At 38.4% G+C, this 20,555-nt stretch overlaps 1 protein-coding gene across 4 annotated transcripts in view; it reads right to left on the reverse strand.

The window, feature by feature from the left end:
* rptor (regulatory associated protein of MTOR, complex 1) overlaps positions 1–20,555 on the reverse strand; it is a 166,320-nt gene that overhangs the window by 129,275 nt on the left and 16,490 nt on the right. For all 4 annotated transcript variants that reach the window (XM_086083497.1, XM_086083496.1, XM_086083494.1 and 1 more), the window contains exon 4: positions 19,273–19,355. In XM_086083497.1, coding sequence (XP_085939623.1) covers positions 19,273–19,355 — 83 coding nt within the window. The remainder of the gene's footprint in view (positions 1–19,272; positions 19,356–20,555) is intronic.

Consider the following 20,555-nt stretch of genomic DNA (forward strand, 5'->3'; position numbering starts at 1 on the left):
GCAAATGTTTATCACTTAACATACCTTGTCTTTTTAGTGTACCAAATTTAGGATGAAAATGTTTTGCAAATCATTGTTTACGGTTTTTATTTACATTTTGTCCAAATGACACAAAATTAAGGTTTGACCATCAGTTTATAAGACAGCCTGTGACCAGTGCTGTGTGTCATTTCACTCGGCACAGTAGTCCTGCTGGGGCCTGCGAGCCTATCTGACTCAGCTCACAGCAGGACTGATTAGCAGCATGAGCAAGGACACGTCACCGATCCATCCCTGTGAGTCTCTCCTGATGACACAATGCAGCCATTTTCTTTTCCATGTCAAAGGTATAGACTACAACTCTTTCAAGAATGTCTAGTTAAAAACGACATAATGAAATTAGAGGAATAATACCACGTGGTTCAACAGTACGGCTGAATAATAAACAGCACGTCAATCAAATTAAATCAAATAGCAACATCTAAACCACATGAATTGTAATCTTTTAATTAAGGCTGTTAATGTCAATTAAAAAAAAAACTATGTATAAATGAAGCACTATGCTTTAAGTTTGCTTTGTGCCCCGTAAAACAAAACAAAAAAATCCCACAATCATAATAAATACATTTAAGTTTGACTAAATAATTACCAATGTGATCATAAATCACATTGCAACAGACATATCTTTCAAACATACACACAAATCTTTGTGCCCTTTTCAACATAATATGTATAAAAGGCAGGCAAGGGACATTTTTAGGTTTACATTCGTTTATGTTAAGTAATAATTTTGAAGAGGACACTCGTGTTACAAATAGATAAATGATGGTGCAGCGACACGAATATCCTCTTGATCTGCTTTGGTATTTGATGCTGAGATGAGTCGGGAGTCTAACTGACTAAGTGGCAAGTTATGTTATGCATGGCAATTCTGGATGGGTGATGATATGTCTAATATGTCTCCAGGAGTGATACAAACATGATGTTTGGGTTAATTTACTGTACTGTGCCTTTGTTCTCATATCTTACAACGGGGATATGGTGTATTGTCTAGAACGGTGGTTTTCAACCGTGGTCCTCGAGTACCCCTATCCAGTCTGTTTTCCGTGTCTCCCCACAGCCAACAGCTGAAAACAGGCTGGGTAGAAGTACTCGAGGACCGGGTTGAGAACCAGTCAGTGGTCTAGGAATTACGGATGTCCCCATTCGATCATGAGAACTGAAATCTTATTTTCAGCTGATCATCATTGGCTGAAATCAATTTTCTTAAGTTTTAAAGGTCACAAAGTAACAAAATAATTCTGAGGTAGAAAGATATTGCCAAATTAAATAGTAATAGATGTTCTGTACTACACAATACTAAGGGTCACTTTGTTGATTGATTACATTTTATATTTTGAATAAGAGATAGCTTAAGAGCATTTAGAATAAATGTGGGGTGCCACTTAATTTTGGTTAATAAAAAGCTAATTTTATGAACTATTACATTTAAATGTTATACTATTTTAGCATTTTTACACTTGTAAGAGTGTAAAAATATTTAGAATTTAGAATATGTGCATGCTTGTTCAATACAATTTCAACAGCCTTATTTTGTTATCATTGTTTTTGGTCAGATAGTTAATTCAAACAAGAGGTGGGGGTTAGGGGACTTCATGCTTTTACATCACAAAATGCCCCCCGCCCTGCTCTACCTGGGATGGCCATCTCTTCTCCACCAGTCGCTGCTGCCATGGACAGGCTTCAACTGATAGCATCAAGTTTATACCAGCCTTCAATAGATGATGTTTGCGTCACTCAAACTGTGTGTGGCTATTAGCGCCGGTGTTGGTGAATTAGACGCTGTTTAATCAATGAGTCTCATTTGCACAGAGGTGGGCAATTTCTCCGCCATCCCTAGAATCCTTTGTCGCATTATGGCCAAAGGTAAAATCCTGGATGTGTATTGTGCCTTTTGGCTCTGTAAATTCTTATTATGGCGTAGGAAAGCCGCATCACACATGAGTTGCTGTGACTACTACTACTATAACTACTAGTACTACTTCAATTTCATCTTTTCCTTTTTGGCAGCTGGAAAATACTTTTGGTGTACTGTATTCCTGCAAACTTCTTTCCACCAACAGAGATCCACCAAACGTATTTGCCAAATGTCTAAAGGAAGTCAACACATAGGGAACGGGAATTTGTAAATGTTTGTAATTTGCTTTTAAACATAGTAAATTATTGCAATTGGGCTCAGTTGGCCGAAGGAGTTGCTCAAAGGCACCTATCCAATTTGTGCACAGTTTACACAGACAAAGAAGCAACAACTGCCTGAATCCTGAGATATAGTGACAAGGAGAAAATGCATGAGAGCTTGAGGAGGATGAGACCTCAATGATACACATTACGATAGGAGAAAGAAGGGAAAAGTAGCACAGAAGATTAGTAAAATAATCAATTAGTCAGTGCCTGTGGCAGTCCAAACATCCCACTAACCTTAAAAAAAGATTTTCCTATCCTCTTAATAATGCAGCGAGACAGCAAAGAAGAAAACAATTTCAAACTCAGAGCTGAGCCTTGTGGCTTTGGACGACAAGAAAAGCTGTAATACAGAATAGTGGCTTTATGGACTAAACTTGAGATCTGCAAGCGGTTAAAGAGACCGTTGAATGGGCTGAACACTGACACTTATGCAATAGATCCCTATATAAAAACAATGTCTTGCAGTAATCCCCAAGTTAAATTTTAGACCTTTTTTTTCTTTTTCTTTTTAGACCTTTTTAGACCATTATGAGAAAAATTTTAGACCAACTTCAAGTCATAGCAAGCTGGTACTTTACGGCCTTCGCTTGTGACTCGAAGGCCTTCAAGCCCAAAGTCCCCAACTGTATTATTTTTTTGCATACTCTGCAACGAGCCGAGTACCTATCGCCTGCTACCTCTTCCAACCAGCTGGAAAACTTTACTTTCAAGCCAAGCAAGTCTTGTTAAACTGACATTTACCCATTTTACATAAACACGTCCACACTATTCTGACTAACTGCATGAACTCGGTGGAAACAAAAACTTGAAAGGTAAGGTACGCGGTAGTGGACACACTGAGCCAATTATAATGCTACATTCACACCAAAAGTGAAGGGAGCGTTTTGCCTCGCTTTACTCACTAGCGTTTCACTGCCGGAGTGTACACGGCGCTTCATTTGCGCACACCGGAGAGAGGGGCTTTGCTTTGTTTCACTTATCGCAGCCACTTCCACTACAGCAAAACTTCTCTCAGAAAAAAAAGTTTCAAAATTGCAATCAAGTGGCCGACACTGTGCTATAATGCTGTAGCTAATGCATGGTTCAACGTTAAGTAAGCCTTTTCGGGTAGTGGCACACAAACTGCAGTGTCTCCGTCTGAACACTTGGTGGCACACTGGGTTAAACCCACATAATGACGTACTTCATAGACAGCCGAAGAAGAGAGCCACAAAGGGCTTCTTTAGCGTCATGTGCTAACTTCGAATCAAAGCTGTTAATAAAATGAATAAAGGCAAATACAAGACTAATTAGTGAGAATGCTGCACAGATAATCAAACTCAATGTCCTTTACAGGCACAGACAGCGACCCCTATGCATTTGCGGCGATCAAAGGCTTTTATCTGTCATGATCCGAACGCAACAAGCTAGATGCTATGCTAACCGCTTTAAACTACCCGCCCACACGAACTACACTGAGTACCATACAAACACACTGTCTATTTCAATACATTAGGGCAGTATTTTAATTAAAACTTCAATTTAATTCCTCTGATGTCCTGAATGAGATTGTGATAATGTCGGTGTAAATCAATGAGCAGAGACCAACTACACTGTGCTGAACAAATGTCTTACTTTCAATGTCAGGGTTAAGTGTGATTGCCTTTAAAGATGGACAGCCAGGCAGACATCGTATTACAAAATGAGCCTATTAAAAGGCCACTGCTCGTCAGGTCACTGATACAGATATCCCCTACTGCCTTGAGACAGAGTGTGACGGAGAGGAGTGCAGTCCATTAGGAGAGTGGGGGGAAGCCATTAGTTGAAAAGTGAAGGTTCATAGAGGTACACTTAGCTACAACCTAGACAGAAGGCCGGCCGGCTAATTAGTCCACAGTGAGATATAGAGGTCTTAGCATCCACCAACAATCAGGGGAAAAATTAAGGCCAGTGTGGTTGACAGGGCAAGAGAATTTGGATTGAAAGATGCTGTGCAGCTGTTAACAAAGCTGAGTGCCTTGTGACATATTGACTTATTTTCTACTAATGAGGCCAGGGACGTGAGGACCAATAGCTCCATCTGCGGAGAGAATAATGGGAAGACGCTCGTCTTTAATACAAATCAATTTAGAAAATAAAAGAAGACATGGCAATTATTATGTTGTGGAGTCTAATAATTTGAAATGCTATTACGTGAACAAAGGCTTTTCACTTTGCACATTTATTTTATGGAAAGACAATCTTGTTTTGTAAACTTAAAAAGTGACTTCTCAGCTTTAAAATCTATAAGTCAAAACACATTAAAGTAATCTAGCCCAATGCTCATGTACACTGCACTTTTTTTTATATGCAAATTAGGGGTTGCTCACAAATTAGCATGTTGGGTGGTGGGAGTCACCTCGTGAAGCAGAAGCTACAATTGGCTATTTTCTTCTCTTTTTTTTTTTGCATCCCCGGCGAGATTTGAAGTGGAAACCTCCAGACCCAAAGCTTAATAGTCTGAGCTGGTGCGACCTATTTCACTTTAAAGATCTAACAAAATGTTGCTGACATCTTGAACCAAACCTTTAGCAACACCTTTCAAGCCAAAAGCGCTGATGAGACCTAAAAGTGAAGGTGCCTCATTTATCTCTAACTTCTTATGTGTTGCATGGGTGAAGATACTTGCAGGAATTCTGCCCCCCCCCCCCCCCCCCCTCCCCACCCAAAAAAAGCCAGCCAAACTGTTTATACTGTATTTGGACGTGTCAGCAATTCTCCAAGATACTTGACTTGCTAAAAAGACTTGTAAAGCAGGAAAAATAAAACATTCCAACAATCGTGTGTATAGTAAAACTATAATATCACACCCATACACAAAACACATTCAAACGCACACTCCAAAAGCAAAAATAAAGCTTTTGCACTAGGGCTTAACAATTTATCATTTTGGGGTCAACATTTTGATGGTTTTGTCATCTCCAGGCAGCACTTTACTAACCTATTTGTGCCCATATTTCTTTGGGAGTTGTAAGGCAGAAGGAACAGGAAGCAGATGATGTCATGTGACAGGACATGCTTGGAAAACATATGTTATAAACAAAAACCTTTGTCTAAGTTGTCTACAAGCATATAAGTGGAAAAAGTTGCATTTAAAGTCTCATATTATTCAACTTTTCAACATATTAAAATAGTTCTGAAATGTGTAAAAGACATGTCTGTGAAATGCATTCGTCAAAATTGACTTTGGATCAAATATTTGTGCTGTCCCTATGTCAGCCAAAAAACGCTCTGTTCAAAACAGCCGGTTTTAGGGCTGTATCACTTTTATGTAAATAGCTGCACCAGGCCACGCCTAGACCACACCCTTCTCTCTCGAAGGGTCAGTGATTTTGGTCATGGTAGCCATGTGCTAATGCTGTGAATGGAAACAACTGGCCATTGGAGCAGAAGAAAAGAAAAATACAGACATGACTTTTACACATTTGAAAACGACTTTGATATGTAGAAAAGTGGCATATTGTTTTACCATAAGAAAAAGTAGCATAACGTTACTACAAAGACTATGTTGTAGCGTTAGTTTGTGATTGTTTAGGCAATGCTTATTTTGCCGTAACCGGCAAATCTTCCGCGAAAATTATTTTGCCGTGAATGTCGCAACATGCAAGCAGTCTCGTTAAAACCACTTAGCGGCCGGTTAGCATCACAAAGTCATGTCAACTAGGTGGCGAGTTGCCAGTCACGGCAAATTAACCAGCACGGATTGTATCTTGACAAAACAATACGCAACCGCTTCATATTATCCAACCACCGTGCTTTATCATATCTGACCTCTTGTAACCAAACAACCTTAACACGACAAATGTAGCTCCCACTTTAGGCACTAAAAATACATCAGTAATATGGTAGAAGGTGCACATCTTATTAGAAAGGATAGGAAGGAAGGCTAAATCAAAAATGTTAAACTTACATCTTTCCCGTTTGCAGTCGTGTCCCACTGTTGGGACTGATCCATTATGTTTCAACGTGTTGCTAATCTGGATTCACTAACAAAACAGTCCTTTGAGAAATGTTGTCGGTACACGTCCTTCAAAGATAAAATTAATCCACTGTCTACTCAAAGACTTGGGATGAAGGAAGCAACCACTTTTACCTCTCCAGGGAGCATTTGCAAGCAGAAAAAGAGAAAAAGAAAGGCGCAGCCAGCTTCTCGAATTTCAGTGGGCGTGACAAACCTTTACCAGAGTGAGTGCCAATAACCCGAGGGGGCTGGGTCGAGTGCACTTCCGTGTCTTTTTGACGTCACTAAGTCACGGAAATGTAATCTGCCCTTTTGAAGCACACATTTTAGAAAGGAGGAGAAAGCTAAAGAAGTTATGGACGGACTTTTTTCATACCTGGTTGGATTGTAGACAGGCCGGGGATGCATATTATTGATAGAAAACCCCACTAAAGTGAATTTTCATACTATGGGACCTTTAATACCTTTGATATATTTTACTATAAGTAGAAAATTACAGTTATACACTTCGGCAACAATTGTTGCCAGTAGGGCAAAACGGGTAGCTCTCTTAAGGCCTAGATACACCAATCCGACGTCTGTGGCGTCGGCCCACGCATCGGCATGTCGCATAGAAAAAGGATGTACATACACACGCACCCGACCCCGACGATTACATACCTTTACAGGGCTTAAAGTAAAAAAAAAAATCCTGAGCCTGAATTTTTTCTGGGGAGCGGTGGGTGCAGTGTCCAACGTGCCAATTCTTTGTTCGACCGACATCAAGCCATTACTATTAGATTCGTCGCCGTGGATGGACTGGGCCTTTGGGAAACTCATGAAATTCCCAATGGCCAGTCCTTCCCAAGCGTCAGGTCATCTCTTTCATTATTAATTTATATTATGTATAAGTACAGTACAGCACTGCGGGTTGCAGCCCCCTCAAGTTCTGCAGCTATCAAACACTTTGGTATTCAAATATCCTATGGAAAATTCTATTGAATAATCAGGTATTTGGATAGAAATAATATTTACGCATGGTTATTTGATTATGATTATATATTATTATGAGTAAAGAAGACATTAATAATATATTCTCACTTACTGATGATCGACCAATTTCATTTCTAGATAATCAACTTATTTATTTATTTATTTCTTTACTTAATTTTAAATTGTGCTTAACAGCACATTATTTTCCTCTCTAGAAAGTTAGAGAGATTTTAGAGAAATCTCTCCCAATGGATTTTGGAATGACCTTCTGTTAAATATTAGGCAACCTCCCTCTCCACCCACTCTTAAAACACATTTCTGTTCTTTGGCGTTTGACTCGGCATGAGACTCATCATTGTTTCAATATTTTATGGTGCCCGCTGTATTTTGTTATTAATTTATTTATTTTATTTACTTACCTACTTGCGTTATTTAATTGACTTATTCATTTACCCACTTAAGATAATTATTAATTTATTTTGTGTTATTTTTGTTTTACCCGTCTTTATTCCATGACTGATTTCTACTTCGTGTACAGCACTTTTTATGAAATGAAATTTCCAGTTGAGTAGTTTATGGTTTGTGAGACAGTGACGTCAGTACCACAGTTGTGATTTTGCCGACCTGCACAATTGTGTGAGCACGGTTTATTAAACTGATCTCTAGGAACGGCAACTGTGTCCGGCTGTCAGAATCAAAGTGTGCAAATCATCCCGTCGATTAGACTGCCTTTGAAAAATAGTCCGATAGCTACAGCCGCCAGTATCGTGACCACGCCAACACTGTAGACGCCCGAAACACTGGCAACAGGCACCGTGCAATACAATGTCAGCGTAATTAATTATTCTTTTAGGGGCCTTAATTGGCGATCGAATGTGATTTCTGTAAGTTGTTTTGTTGACTTAGCTCGCAATACTTTATGCCGGCAATAAGAACGGCAGGTAACGGCAACGTCAAGTCATCCGTTGCGCCGCGACTGGCAAAATGCTCCCTGGAAAAACTTCTAAATAAAAGCGTTTCTTGGCATTACGTCCACATATTACTTTGTATGGGAAGGTTTATTTTGAAGTTGGCTTTCTCTCCGCATTGGCAGTGTTTTGCCAGACGTGTCCAATATTCCCCACATGTAAACTGTTTACTTCGCTGGATTAGTCATTGCGCTGGTCCCAGAGTACTTTAAGCCCTGCTTTAGCGCATGCGCGAAAAGTAATTCCTAGTGTTGTTCCGATACCGATATCAGCAGAGGCCCCGATACTGCATAAAAACTGTGTTATCGGCATCGGCAAGTACTAACAAGTGACATGCCGATACTATTATTTCCAACGCTAATATAGGACTTTGGATAAAGCATCTTGTGTTTTACTGATGTGTGATGTATTCGCTGCATGCCAAGCTAGGATATCCTATTGGCCCTTGTATGCTCTGAACCAATGGCAGGGCAGCTTTTTCATGTTGAAAAAAACAACCCAGGTATCGGAACAGTATCGGCATTAGCCGATACTGCAAAACTGGGAATCGGAATTGGTATCAGGGGCCAAAAACGGTATCGGAACAGAACTAGTAATTCCCCTCCATACCATCGGCGGCGGTAGTCATTATTCCAAAAGGCAACCGGAAACCTCTTTACGGGGGCGGGATATAAAAACTTAAACAATGCATACCAAATACTTTTTCTCTCACGATGTCCTCCCACGTGTATGAAACCCTCTAGCTTTTTGCACAGTATCGTATAATGCTGTCATTGTCAACCTTTTCTCTTGTGATTGCGATATCCAGTCGCGTCCCCATGTTATGCCATAGTTTGAACCAAATAGATTAAGTCATCTTCCCGATCTTCTGTCCAGACAGACATTGTGCAGCAGGGTACAGGGTACAGCAGGGTGACGATGCACAAAATGAGCGGGGGGGAAAATGGTCCAGGCTTTCCATCAGAACTGTTTATCCGCCTTCTCACTTCCTCTTCTTGCCCCGTGCACTGATTCGCTAGTTAACAGCTCAAATGCCCCGACGCCGATTCAACATGTTAAATTCACTGTCTATGTGCATAAAGGGCACATAACACTCAACAACACATCACTTCAGAAAGAATGTGACTAACTCTCGTGTCCCAGAGGCTAAAAACAATGAAATAAACGTCCTCTTCATTGAATCCACGCTTGTAATAAACCACAAGTCCCCAAACTCGCAACTCTGCTTGATCAATAATAATAATTCTGTATGCATCAAGATAATCTACGTACATAATCCACCCAGGCACAATGAGAAGAAAAAAAAATTGATATTTGGGTGGGATATTTGAGATAAGCAACAGTGAGAAATGATCCATGTGTGCAGTCCATTGTGATTTCCCACAAGGACATGAGAGCCTAACATTAGAGATGTATTGGCAGGATGTCCGTAAGTCCTCCAGTGATCTAATGGTTTTCTACGTGGCTCCGAATGGACTGAGTGCATGAGGAGAGACTACGGAAGATCATTAAACTAGCTTCCGCAAGACGTTATTCACTCTCCAGCTGCCTGCTAACACTTAATTGAGCTCAAATGGCCAACCTAAGTCTGAAATTTGGCAAATTCCAAGCGTTTTATTTTAAGACATTCCTTTAGTTAAACGCAGTCTCAGGAGACATTCCACTTACCTCCTACGTGCCGTACAGTGCACGACATCAGTTGTGATTATTATTTTTTCAGACATAGAAACCAATGAAAAATGTTCAAAAGACTGTCAAACGATTAATATACATTACACAATTATAAATAATTTAGGATATTATCGTTTATTAAAAAAATGTCATGTCACGTGTGTAAGTAGGGATGTAACAATATCTACTGTATATCTCATGGTTTTATCATGATATTAATCTCACAATATGATAATTACTGGGATATGAGAAAAATCAAAGTATTGCAGGAAGGTTCATGGTACAGGTCGGGCGGAGAGGCGCACGCAGGAGAAACTAAAGTCTTCTCTTTTTCTTGCTGGTCGAGTTCTTTGATAGGCTTTAGTTATTTCAGTGTGTTTTCTCACAGGTTTTTGTGGAAAAGACATCTTCAAATGATATATTACTGTGCATTTCTATCCCTGTCCATCCAATGTTTACATTTGTAGTGATTTGCCCAAGGACACAAGGACACATGACTTGGAGAAAGCGGGATTTGTACAGCTGACCCTTCAGTTACTGGACATCCTGCCTTACCTGAGCCGAGTCACGGCTGCCACAGACTGACTTCCTGTGTCCACACAATTAGCAAATAGTTCTCTCTCTCTCTCTTTTTTTTATTAACATAACTCAGTTACGTCCAGCATGACCAGCCTTTTGTCCACTATATTCCTGCATTCAGCAAAGTATTTCAGACATATGGGCCCGGCAGCCAATTATCAGTGTACTTCTTGTGAAATAGTCACATGGGTTGTCACTTGTATACTGTAACAAGGAAGTGGAGAGAGCGCAGTAGCAGCAAAGCCAATCAACATGCATTGCCAAACCAAAATTATTCTTTTATACCAAGGCAAGACCATGGTGATAGAGGCACTTTTTCTCCGGCAATATTGTGATATTGTGAATACAGTGAAATACCTATTGGGTAAATCCTAATTTTTGACCCACATACACTCCCTTTAAAAATATTAGAACAGTCAAGTCAAGTATTTTTGTTCTAGATCAGGAGTTGGCAATTATAAGTTTGAAGATGATTTTTTTTATGTGAACCCAAGCGGTTCAGAAAATAAATAAATGTATTAAATAGATAATAGATAGATATAGATACAATGGACATAATATTCTTTTTTTGTGGCCCAAAATATGTCTCAAAGTCACCAATGTGAGACACTTGATTTTGTGAGACAAAAATTCACTGAGTTATTGGACTGCCAGTAGATAGACCATTGGATAAATCCAAAGAAAAGTTTCTGAAGAAAAATTTATGTTTAATGCTATATGTGCTTCATCAATTATATTAAAAGGTATGGTCCGAACGATTTGTGATGGCCCGTCCAGGATGCTTCTGGGCGGAGACTCAACGTTTTCCTTCCAGCCAAGTCGCGGAGGCAAGCTAATATCAGTGGCATGTGCAGATTTCGCTGTGCAAACGCCTGCTCCTGATTGGTGGGCTGGTTTCACGCTTGTTCCTGGCTGTCTGCTTACTCAAGAGCAAAAAACATTCAAGTAAAGTAAACATTTTAAGTCTAATAACTTTAAAAAATAAAATAAAAAATACATAAAATTGTTTTTGTTTGTTTGATTTTTTAATGTTTGAAAAAAACAAAAAATCCTCAAATCCACCGCAGCAGTGGTCTTAACTGGCAACTGGTGTTGGGCAGGTTACTTGCAAACTGTAATATATTTCATATACTATTTACTTGCATTGGAAAATAATAAGTTTCTTTACAATTTTACTATCTGTGTAGAATAATGAGTTAGTTACTCAAGTTTAAGTTACTTTTAATTAATTTATTTAATAATGATTTTGAGATTTTAAAAAGAAAATTTAAAAAATCATATGTGAAACACTGCAGCTGTTGCGTCATGCATGGGCTTGCAAGGCTTTTTATTGGAAAGGCTCACTAATCTTCATGTAACACCTGATATGGAAGCAGCAAATTGAATTTATGGGTCTTCATAAACATTTAGTTTGCCAATGGAAAGTAATCTACAGCAAAACTGAGAGAGAGATGCTTCATAATGTAGCCCTATAAACACCCGATACACAATGCCAAAATAGAAATATTGGTCACTAAGCCAATTAAAATAATTGAAATAGCAATATACCGGTACGTGAAGGATTAAGGTTTAAAAGTAAATTAATAGTGCTAGACAGTAGGGATGCATGATAATATTGGTGGCCGATAATTATCGCAATTATCGACCAATTTGACGTTATACAGATAAACAAGATAATAAAGAAATCCGCCGATAATAATAGACTTGCCGCGTTGGTCCATCTGTTGTGGTTGTGGCTCAAGATGTGTCTCCCCAAAATGGTACCCTCACAGTTTTTTGTTGAATTTTTAAAACATATTTTGTTTTGGCAAACTCAAAATTAGTTACTGGTTGTCTTTGAAGCAGAGATATCAATAAAATTCAGCTTCATGGTGTGTTACAAATGTTTTGATGTATTTGTACGTATAGTAGGACTCAAAAGTATATTAGTATTCAAGTTAATATTGCAAACAATTATTGGCTTACTTATCGGTTATTGACATCGGCACGTTGTAATTTAGTGGTTTATCGGTATCGGTTGAAAATACCATTATCGTGCACCCTACTAGACAGTGTATCTCCGTGGCTCACATAGAAGCTGGTGAAGGAACATCATTGAATCCAATGTTTCCTACTGCCCACAAGTAGGATACAACTAACCATCAGAGGGAAGGTCAGCACCTAGTATCATATCAGAGTAACTTTTTTTTTTAAACAAACCTTTATTTAATCAGGTAAAAATGTTTGGAAACTAGTTCTCATTTACAAACATGGCCTGGACAAATTTGCTGAAATTTTCAGAGATGAAGCTTGTGTTGCACACTGCAAAAAAATGAAACAAAAACTGAACCGATTAGCAGCTACGCCACGTAAACTGTTACACTGCGTGACGCTGATAGGATGGCTTGACAAGACGACTGAATCTCTTTTCGTCTAGATTTGAGGGAGGTATTTCAAACTAGATTCCCCAAATCATAACATAAGAAACAAGAGAGGACTGTAAATTGACAGGCAGACAAAATGGGGGTGAAAATCTTGAAAGAGAATTTAAAAGTGGAGAACACAAGTTGAGCTGGAAAACGAAGAAAATGACAGCACTGTAAGGACTTTATATAATAGGCCTGAAACAAAAGCTGTTCTAAGTGCAATACACCCTGGTGGTGATCTGCTACTTAAAATCTTAGTATGTTTTGTCCAGTTCATCAAGGTTGCATGTACATTGATTAAAAAAAATTCTAATAAATAATCATCTATGTGGATTGGAAAATGGAAACGGCAAAAGGAGAGAGCGTGGGAGGAAGTGTAGGTAAGAAAAGTAAATGGGCAGCAGGCAAGTAAGTTTGTTTGCTGCATTCTCCCTGACTGTTCAAGTTAATTCAAAACCACAAAAAGAAAACATAGGAATGAATTGGCAATGATGGGCTGGCAACAACTGCCAAATAACTTGCTTTTAAACCGCCTTGTGATGAGTCTTTATTGAACCTAATGTTTATGTACTCATGTAAACCATTAATGTGACTTGTTGCAGTGGCAGGACGGATAAATAGCCTACGTATATAAGGGTTTATGTAAGGAATGTGGTTGCTAGTATCTGCCCAGTGGTGCGGTATTGCTGTATTGTCTTGAGACCGAACACCAACTCCCACTCCTCCTCCTTGCCACACAACCAACATTTGCTGCTGACCTCCTTGGTGAACAAAACCAAAGCCTACATTTCTTGAGCTGCTCGCTCTCTGGTGGCTTTTACTGTGTTAAATCCCCTTAATCACCATTTTAAACAGCCACATTTGCTTTTACTTTTAATTGCCAATATCGATTTTTCACAATATATGACATCCATTTTAATGTTATGCAACAAAAGCGGCACAGAAACACAGTGGATACTGTTGTGATGAAGTTGCCTTTTCGATACTAAAAGGTATCTTGAATACCAATAATTTGCTCAAATGATCTTTAATTCTAGGAATTAACCAAAACAAAACGAACGATGTATTTCAACTCATATTTAAAAAAAAAAAAAGCATAAAAGCACTATTACTGCCAAAATATATATAGCACAAGGACACAAAGTTGAATTATTTTGTTGTAACACTGAAAGTGTTTTGACCGCTCGTCCTTAAATTTGTGTTGTTGTTTTTTGTGTTTTTTTTTAGTTGATCAGGGGCAGACAAAACAAGTTTTACTTTTTTCTGTTCTCTTTCATTTCTTTTGCTTTACTTTGAATTTGAATATTGCTTTATATTGTCTTTTTTCTTTAAAAAAAAAGAATTAAATTGATTGATTGTTCAATACCACTTTTTTTTCAGACCAATAGTAGTGCGTATTCACTCTTGAGCTCCAGATACCAAGAACTTGGGATGAGTGAGTACAGCACTATCTGTATCTGTTCGACCATCGTAATTATCTGTATATGTACTCTGTGTGGGCATGGCATAAACAGGAAGTGGGCGTGGTTTAACAAAAAAAGGGTGCCGCTTACATCAATTTATTACTGTATTTTTTGTGAAGAACGCCCCCAAAAATTTAGTTTGAAATTAATATGGATTGATCGAGTGTCTATATGTTTTTATTATTTGAAAACGATTGACAAAACAGCCTAATAAAGATTCAAATCAATGCTTTTGATCACAAAAAAAAGAACTATTTTTCAAAAAAGTTTTTATAAACTCAGAAAATGTATGTGTATGATGTGTCTGAGACAGTGTGTCTGAGAATTGAAATCCACTTATTTTTGTATCACAATAGTAAGGGAACTATTTAGAATGACTCAGAACAGGAATCTTTTTAAGTCTATGAATAAATATTTACAGAACAGTCTGAAAATGGATATTCAATGTTTTGATCACAATAGCAAATAAACTATTTACAGAGCAAGTTGTTCATAAAACTCGAGAAAAATATTGCTGAATACAGTACACGCAAGTAGAAAACAATGAACTATTATAAGAAGGAACAAGGGTTGTCATAGCAACACAGATTTCTTTATCGTTTTTTTGGGGTGTTAAGCTGTGTGTAAATATATTTATATTTTTATGAACTGCATTGGGAGGTAAAAACTAATATATATTGATTTGTAGTGTGTTCATGCTGTGCATGAGTGTAAGTGCATTTGCCAGCTAAAATAAAAACGAACTTGGCAGCCGGTGTGACAGACTGACTCAACACGAACCAAGCTCTGCCTTGTCAAGAGCGTTGCGGCTGCACAGCGATCCAAAACAAGTTTCTCACGTACCTTTGACAAATATACAAAACTAAATACAAGTGCGCTGTAGAAAATTAAGGAGCAATTAAGAGATAATTAATTACTGTCCGTGTAACAGAAGGCGACTCTCTCTCTCTCTCTCTCTCTCTCCTTCATCTCTCTCTCTCTCTCTCATCTCTCTTCTCTCTCTCATCTCTCTCTCTCTCCTCTCTCTCTTCTCTCTCTCATCTCCTCTCTCTCCTCTCTCCTCTCTCTCTCTCTCTCTCTCTCTTCCTCTCTCTCTCTCTCTCTCTCTCTCTCTCTCTCTCTCTCTCTCTCTCTTCTCTATCTCTCTCTTCTCTCTCTCTCACTCTCTCTCTCTCTCTCTCATCTCTCTCTCTCTCTCTCTCTCTCTCTTCTCTCTCTCTCTCTCCTCTCTCTCTCTCTCTCTCTCTCTCTCTCTCTCGCCACGGAGAGGAGGGAGTGGCCGACTTTTTTTCAGCACTGAGTTATATTTGTATCTGGGAAAAATCAATTATCCGTACTTGATACTCGTTGTTGTACGAATATCCGGCTCACCCCTACCAAGAACCAATACCACAAGTACTTAACAAGCATAACATTTTAAATTAACCCAATAACAGATAAATGGGAACAAAAACCTTTCTGTTTTTCTGACACACATGATGATACACTGATATGTCAAAAGTCTGCAGCATAGCACCAACTAATGGCAAGGAAGACTTATTCGATGTCACGTTTTTTTATTGCCTTAAATATATGTGGCTGATATCGGCATCCTCCATAGATACCTGATTCACTGGCTTGAAATAAGGCCGGTATCAACATGTTTAATTCAACCTATTTAATTCTATGCTACTATTAATAGTTAATTATATTAATCTTCAGTTGTGCTTGTTATGAGTGCACTGTATGGTGAGAAAAGGCTTAATGCCTATATAATCCAAAATACTGTGGCAATTGTTTTAATATTTTCAGAGGTTGAAGTGTACATGAGTAAAGATGTGCATGTGAATTCTGGTGACGAGTCATAGGATTGTTGTGTCATTAAGTGATGTTTTTGCTTTTGTACATGTACAGTTGTACTCATAACTTTCAAACACAACTGTATGTGAAGACACTGATCCTGAAAATTGTTTCTCACAAAAAAATATCCCCCAAAAGATCTTTAACAAGCTAACAAAAATATATCAATATGCAACACTTTTTCGATAAATGTTTGCAAGTGTTTACATTTCCAAATGATCTCTTCTACAACATTCTCAGGAAATCACAATACCCCATCACTGGTAAGCTATTTTAGGGTAGGCCACAGGCTACTAATGTTGGTGATCACTGCCACATTGCCTTAATCTTAGACAGAGTATCTTTACACATCTTTATAATACAGTGTTCCCTCGTTTCTTGCGGCCTCGCTGTGCTTTTTGGGTTGTTTGCTTTTTTTAGTGTATGCACGCGCCGGACGGCTCAGCGCGGCGCCTGCCATCCGCCCCACGGTTTATGCAGGCCCGCGCCGGCCACAGCACTCGAGTCGAGTTTTGGGGGCACCGTGGCGATGCGGTCCCGCGGTCAAAATGGGTTTACATCTCCTGCCTTGTATCTTCATTATTAAAACTAAGATTGCCCACCCCGAACCAGGAAAATCCTGAAGGTCTTTGGGTGGCCCGGAGATAAAGGACCAACAAATTCTGGATTTTTACCCGGGATGGGAGCCACCGCCGGCAGGGTAACTTTTTGAAAATCCTCGGCGTCCTGGAGGTTTTTGGTCGGCCGTATCTCCCCAGCTCTACGTCCAACCGGGTACAGCGGATTCGTCTCAAAGGAGACCTTTCCAAGGGTGTATGGCCTGCCGCGTTCCGACCTTGCCCGGAGTGTTCGCGACCTGGAGATAGAGGCCCGACAGTTTCCCCAATTTCATGCCCAGGAACGCTCCAGCGTGCGCCCTCCACCGCCCCATGGCTCACCCCTAGATTACACCGCATGCGTGTGCATTGCGGATCCGCTCCGCCAATTTGTTTCCATTTCCATCTTGTTCATATTACACCAGCTGCGTATGCACTGCGGATCGACTGACGACCAACTTGTTGTGCTGAGAACGCCAGATGAATAGGCCCACGCAGGAGGGCAGCAATGCGCTCCTGAGCCTCCCGATCAGAATGGATTTCTCAGCCTCGTATCATCATCATTAAAATTAACAGTGTCATTTCTACCAGCTGTTTTGTTGTAGTAGTGTGTGTGGGGGGGGGTTTTAATCACTATTTGTATTTTTCTAGGAAAACATACAAATGGATCACTCGCCGTTATATTTTTGTTTCTCAAGTAAATGTTTTGGATATTAGTTTATTTCTATTTTATTGTTATTATTATTTTAAAATCTACAAAGGTTTGAACACAGAGTGTATAGGCCTACTGTATTTAAATAAGAGATACACTATGTGAGAAAATGTTAACGCCTATCAAGAAAAGTGCATGTATAAAGTGTGTGGTGAGATGCCTTTAAACATATATAATAAATGGAAAAACTATAGTATGAACGAAAAAACATTTAGAATAAACGGAAAAATATATACTCTGCTGTATAAGTAAATTAAAAAAAATAATGAAAAAAATATATATAATTAACGGGGGGAAATTAAGGTGGATATTTCCATTATTGCGTGTAGTTTTTGGAACGTAACACCCGCGAGAAACGAGGGAACACTGTACACAAACCTCAACCTACGAGACATAGTGCATGTTACAACAAGGCTGAATCAATGTGACAAACTCAAAACAAAAACTGATGTGACACAAACATTGTTGCAAAGCCTTACAGAAGGAGGTCACATGATCCAATACTTGTTTAACCGGATTTCAGGTATTCATGAAAGGTTTCAAATTCAATTCAAATTTAATAACATCAAATACATCTCAGCTGAGCAGGTTGGGTTTCCTTATGTATTCGCCACCCTCAGGGTATATTTTCACACAGGCAAAGGAAATATGTTCATACAACTCAACACTGCAACACACTTGAAAAATGTATGATGTCCGACAAATAAGTGCAGCCACTGAGACTTCAGTCCTGTCTGGAAAAAACAGGTCAGTGCCCGAAATAGAGGTCACTGTGTCATCCACCACATTGCCACATTGTCATAATAATAATAAAAACACTAAGTTGCATTAATGGTAAGCTGAAGTCAGTAATGATAATGAAACATTTCTGGTATCATATTGCAGTATTGTTTTTTTTTTATGTTAAAGAACTTGGTTTAAATTTTTACAAGGTATATCTGTAAGTCAAAACAAGAACCCAAATTATTTTGAATGATTTGCAATTTAGAATAATTGTGGTACTATTATAAATAGATGTGTCAAAATTAATCAATTAATTATCATTAAATTATTTCTTCTTCTTTTTTTAAACAATATTTTCAGTGAAATTAGCCTATGTTCTACTGCAGATTACTAAAGAATGACAAATTGTAGAAAATAGAAATAAACTTTTTTTTTCTAATCAAAGAGGAGAGTCTAATCTTTCTTTTGGTAGGATCCATGTTTTTATAGCCATAAGACAATATTCTGTGGGCCTTCAAAGTTAGGTCAAAATCCTCTAAAATGGCTGGCACTGAGGGGGTTGGCTATGCAGCAAATGGCTGGCATTGAATGAAATAAACAACTGAGAGAATAGTTCCCACAAGAGACATAGAACATGTTATTTGCCTTAATTTGACAGTTCAGTTATTAGCATTAATAATGTCCGTTAGAGAAGGAAAAACAAAATCTCATATTTATGTCAAAATTGGCCACATTGAGATATTAGTACTTCTTATCAAAAATAAATAAATACATTACATATACACACTATATAACATGTTCCCCAAAACACTCTTGTGTTTTTCATAGGAACTATTATGTTAGGCGTAGTGGGCAAAATAATTAGAATCCCAACTGACAGTATACAATGAATTCAGTTTTAAATGTTGAAAGAACTAAACGACCTGGGGAAGACACAATGTGTAGATACACATATTTTAAATACACTGTGTGGTCAAAGTTGATTGGTAACAAGCAATATAAGTGGCCTAATGTTAAATTAACTGAAATTAAAACATCATAGGACTTAAGCCAATTATTATAATTGTGTGGTCCCTGCAGGAAATGAATAGACACTGACTGATGACATGAAAGGGGCTGTCAAACACTTTAGACTTACTCACCCTTGGCTGCCAGTTTTCATATTGCTTCTGCAGGTTGGCCCCAATGGTCTCCAGGGCTTTCTGTGGACTCATCGACAGAGGATCTGACAAACACAGTTTATAACACTTTAACATCTTGAACTTGCATGCTTTTACAAAACAAAACAAACAAAATGTTAACAGTTTACTAAACGTCAAACACTACTAAGATGTTTAATTGTCATCATAGCTTGCATTTACAATTACCATAATAAACAAGGATTTTTTAAAAAAACTTTCTATTCAAAATATCATGGCAAAGTTGGCAAACGGTATTAAACAAAATGTTGTGACATGGAAGTAAGCTAGGCTATTCGCAACTTATCTTGTACACAATATACCACACAGAGCAGCAAAGAAATGATCGACATGTGGGTATGATGCATTGTGGATATAGGCTGCAATAATTTAAATAAAATGAAAACGAAAAATGTGAGATTGGAAGCTTTGCACTCGTACATATCTTAGTATTGATGAAAGTAAATCAATAAGGCCTTTAGAATAACACAATTATAGATTGGAAGAGAAGCGATCAAATCACACTCATTAGGCAGAAAAAATGTATCGTCGTCAAGTTTGCAGAGGATTTGAATATGCTTTATGCAACAGCAAAAATAAATGCTTTACTATTGGTGAATGAAAGCTGTTGGATAGATGGAAAAAAGTGCTTCTTATTTGGCAGACAGCCTGTTACAACAGCTCTTGTAATCTTCTCCTTAACTTGTACTTTTGCCTGTTTCTAACATCGACATTACTTTCTACAATACTATACACTTTGTATTCACTACTACAGCCTTTTGGCCATGGTGTTTTATTGAGCGGAGATAGAGAATATGAGTGCTATTGGACTTTGAGTTTGTTGATAATTCTACAACCATGAGGAACTTTGCCCCCAAATTAGGGTTCGGACTGCCCCTAAATTGTTGTATTTTGCCCCTAAAATATGAGACTGCGCACGTAGATTTTTCATCCACTCGCACAAGTGCGACCGGTAATTTTTCTTTTTTTATAAAGTATTTTTTGTTGTTGACAGATCAAGATCAAAATACTTTTATCACAAAAACAATCGTTGTGATGCCGCAAGAAAAAAAATGTGACTGGCACACGCCGGCCAAACTGAACTCAAATGGGCTTGATTCATACCAGCGGCAACGGGAACACACAATAGAACAAGGGCAATGATGCAAAGTAACACTCCGTCAACAGATGTACAATAATTACACTGATAACTGTGTGCTAAAAATTACTTTACTAAGATTTGGGGG

This window comes from Leptonotus elevatus, chromosome 8, assembly GCF_054856555.1.
Source record: "Leptonotus elevatus isolate MCC_2025b chromosome 8, RoL_Lele_1.0, whole genome shotgun sequence".
NCBI lineage: Eukaryota > Metazoa > Chordata > Actinopteri > Syngnathiformes > Syngnathidae > Leptonotus > Leptonotus elevatus.